Here is a 2,618-nt window from a genome sequence, read left to right as displayed (position 1 = left end):
GTTCGAGGCCAGCAAGGATGGGGCCCTGGGCAGCCTGGGCTGCTGTGAGATGTGGAGGTTGGTGGCCCTGCGTGTGGCGGGGGTTGGAGCTCCGTGATCCTTGAGCTCCCTTCCAACCCAATTCTGTGACTCTCTGAAACCTGCAGCACAGCACGGTGCAGCTGTTTGGGGCCGAGCCCGGTGCTCTGCTAGGACAGAACCTGCTGTCATTTTGCTGTAACCAGCTGCAAAATGAGTTTGACCTTTCAGGTGCCCGCTTGGAAGAAGTCGGCACTTTTACAACAAATGATTTTGCTCCTTCCAGGAGGCAAAGGCTAAATGTCACGTTTGATGAATGAGCGCCCTTTCACGGGGGCGGAGGGAAACTCCTTTATGTGCTCCACCCCACACCGACGTCATTTCCATTATGGGGCTGAGTAACGTTTTCCAAGAAGTCAGAGATGGCAGCTGAGAGCTGCATCCCGTGGGGAACTGCCTGGCATTGGCGTGCTGCTGCCTCACGAATGCTGCTGACCTCATTGCTGCGTGCTCCCCTTTAGCTGAGAGCTGGCAAGGGATGTGGGGGACCTCCGCGATGGTGATTCCGTGCCATCAGTGCCTCTTTTCCCCACCCTGGAGGTGTCAGCAGCCACGTGCGTGGCGCTGGGAAGGGCTGGCAGAGCGAGGATTGGCACTGGGTGCTGGGGAAGCATTAAGGGATGCCTCGGGATCATCGTGGCTGGGCTGTTTTGTGGTGCCTTATTTGCGCTCTGAGTTTGTGCTGCGATGAGGACAACCTCAACCCCACTCCTTGCTTTAAGACAGCAGAACTTCAGGAAGGCAAAGCGTCTTAAAGCCTCCTCTTGGCTGTGTCCCTGCCCGCTGTCAGCCTGGTGTCGTTGTGGTGCTTCCCCTCTGCAGGCTGAAAGAACAAAGTGATGCGAGGTGGGAGCAAAATCCCCGTCCTCAGCTCTCGGTGATCCCACTGACATTGAGGAGCTGTGCTCCGCTGTTGTGATGCCCCGTGTTTTATAGCAGCCATTTGGCTCTGCTTTGTGCCATCCCACGCCGCCGTCGGGTCGCACAGCGCTGAACGCCTGACGGGCAGAATGGTGGGACTGAGATTTATGGGGAAACATCACCGGGGTGAATGGCACGCCTTGTGCTTCCCTCACTGCCTCCTTTCCTCCCTGTGCCCTTGCACTGCATTCCCTGCTCCCTTAGCAACGTGCCTGCATGCAGAGCTGTGACATCTCCCAGCGCTGTGCTGCGTGGGGCAGTTCTTTGTGCCCCGCGTGGGGTGCAGAGGGGGCTGTGGGGTGGGGTGGGTGCTCTCCCTTGGGCCGTCTCACTGCATGCTGTGCTTCCTTGCAGGTGCCTCCATGTCTCAGCTCTGCAGCTCCTGGGACTTACACCAGCAGAGCATGGCGTACCTCCCCGATGCAGGTAACCCCACCTGCAGGATTCTCCTTCTGTTTCTCTCTCTCTCCAAGCTTAGCAGATTAGAACTCTTCTCTAAAGGCTCTCAGAGCCGTTGTTTGTCCTGAGCTTCCATTAAGGCGGGTGTGAAAGCAAGAACTGAAAGCACCCGGAGCAGCTCTGGGTTCCAGGTGCCCCGTGGCCGTTCCCCCATGGGCTGTGTGTGCAAGCTGTGCAGAACCACTGCACCTCAAAGGGGCTGAGAGGAGCCCGGGCTGCCCTGGGATCAAGCCCTAGCAGTTGGGTACACTCATACTGAGCCTTAAATTGAAGAGCTGTGCTCTTAGTTCTCGATTTCTTTGGGGTTTTTTAACTCACTTTTGTTCCAGATTTCGTTGTCTGATGGTGTTTTATGCAGGAAATCCCCAGCATCAGCTGAGAGGCTCAAGAAAGCAGCGTGGAGCCAAAGAGGCAGCAGCTGCTTGTGGTGCCTCTCGAGAAAGCATTTAGTGGCCTTTAAAATAAAAAAATAACTTTAAGAAATGGGAGGGGAGAAAAAGGAGGGAAAAAAGGAGAGGAGAAAGGGGGTGGGGGGGAGGAAGAAGGGGAAATGGAAAGAAAAAAATGGGGAAGAGGAGAAAAGAAGCAGCCAGGAAAACAGCCCGTGCCAAGCTCCATTCCGGTATTCCTTTCAGCTTCGCATGCTCTGCACTGGGAGCCCCGTTTCCTTCCTTCCTTCTTTCTGTCCCTTTGAGGACTTTTGGAACAATGCTCATTCGGTTTGTGTTTGGGATTTGTCTGACTTACGGGAGCTGCTGTGAGTGCTGGCGCTGCTTCCCGTCTGCATGGGGGAAATTCTGCTCCGGCTGTGACCTCCTTCCCTGCGGTTTTGCATCTCTGCTTTGGGTGAATTTGGCTTCCTTCAAGGCTCGTTTTTTGGAAACCAAGTGCAAAGGAGTGGGGGAGAAAGGATCGGGGTTTGGAGTGGGCTGTTGGGGTCTTATTGCTGAAGTGCAGCAAATAAACGTGAGCAGGTTCTGCTGCGGGGGTCGGTCCTACCCTCACCAGGCAGATCCACAGATGTGTGCAAAGAACCACCTGGTGCCTGCTTGATGGTGGTGTGATTGTGCAAAGAACCACCTGGAGCCTGCTTGATGATGGTGTGATTTTGCAGAGCCAGAGGAACACAGAAGCTTTTCTTGTCACATTGAATACGAGCA

The 2,618-nt window shown here is 55.1% G+C and overlaps 1 protein-coding gene across 3 annotated transcripts in view; it reads left to right on the top strand.

Annotated features, from left to right (window-relative positions):
* The window catches only part of VDR (vitamin D receptor), a 31,429-nt gene that overhangs the window by 14,349 nt on the left and 14,462 nt on the right, over positions 1-2,618 (top strand). For 2 of the 3 annotated variants that reach the window (XM_010726813.3, XM_010726811.3), the window contains exon 2: positions 1,354-1,425. In XM_010726813.3, the coding sequence (XP_010725115.1) occupies positions 1,362-1,425 (64 nt within the window). In that variant the 5' untranslated portion in view covers positions 1,354-1,361. Of the gene's footprint in view, positions 1-444; positions 925-1,353; positions 1,426-2,618 lie in introns of those variants that run through there. The other variant, XM_010726812.3, reaches the window with a different exon arrangement.

The sequence above is a fragment of the Meleagris gallopavo genome, unplaced genomic scaffold (genome assembly GCF_000146605.3).
Source record: "Meleagris gallopavo isolate NT-WF06-2002-E0010 breed Aviagen turkey brand Nicholas breeding stock unplaced genomic scaffold, Turkey_5.1 ChrUn_random_7180001856830, whole genome shotgun sequence".
Classification (NCBI taxonomy): domain Eukaryota; kingdom Metazoa; phylum Chordata; class Aves; order Galliformes; family Phasianidae; genus Meleagris; species Meleagris gallopavo.
The sequence above is the reverse complement of the archived record's forward strand: the minus strand, read 5'-3'. Positions and strand labels throughout refer to the sequence as shown.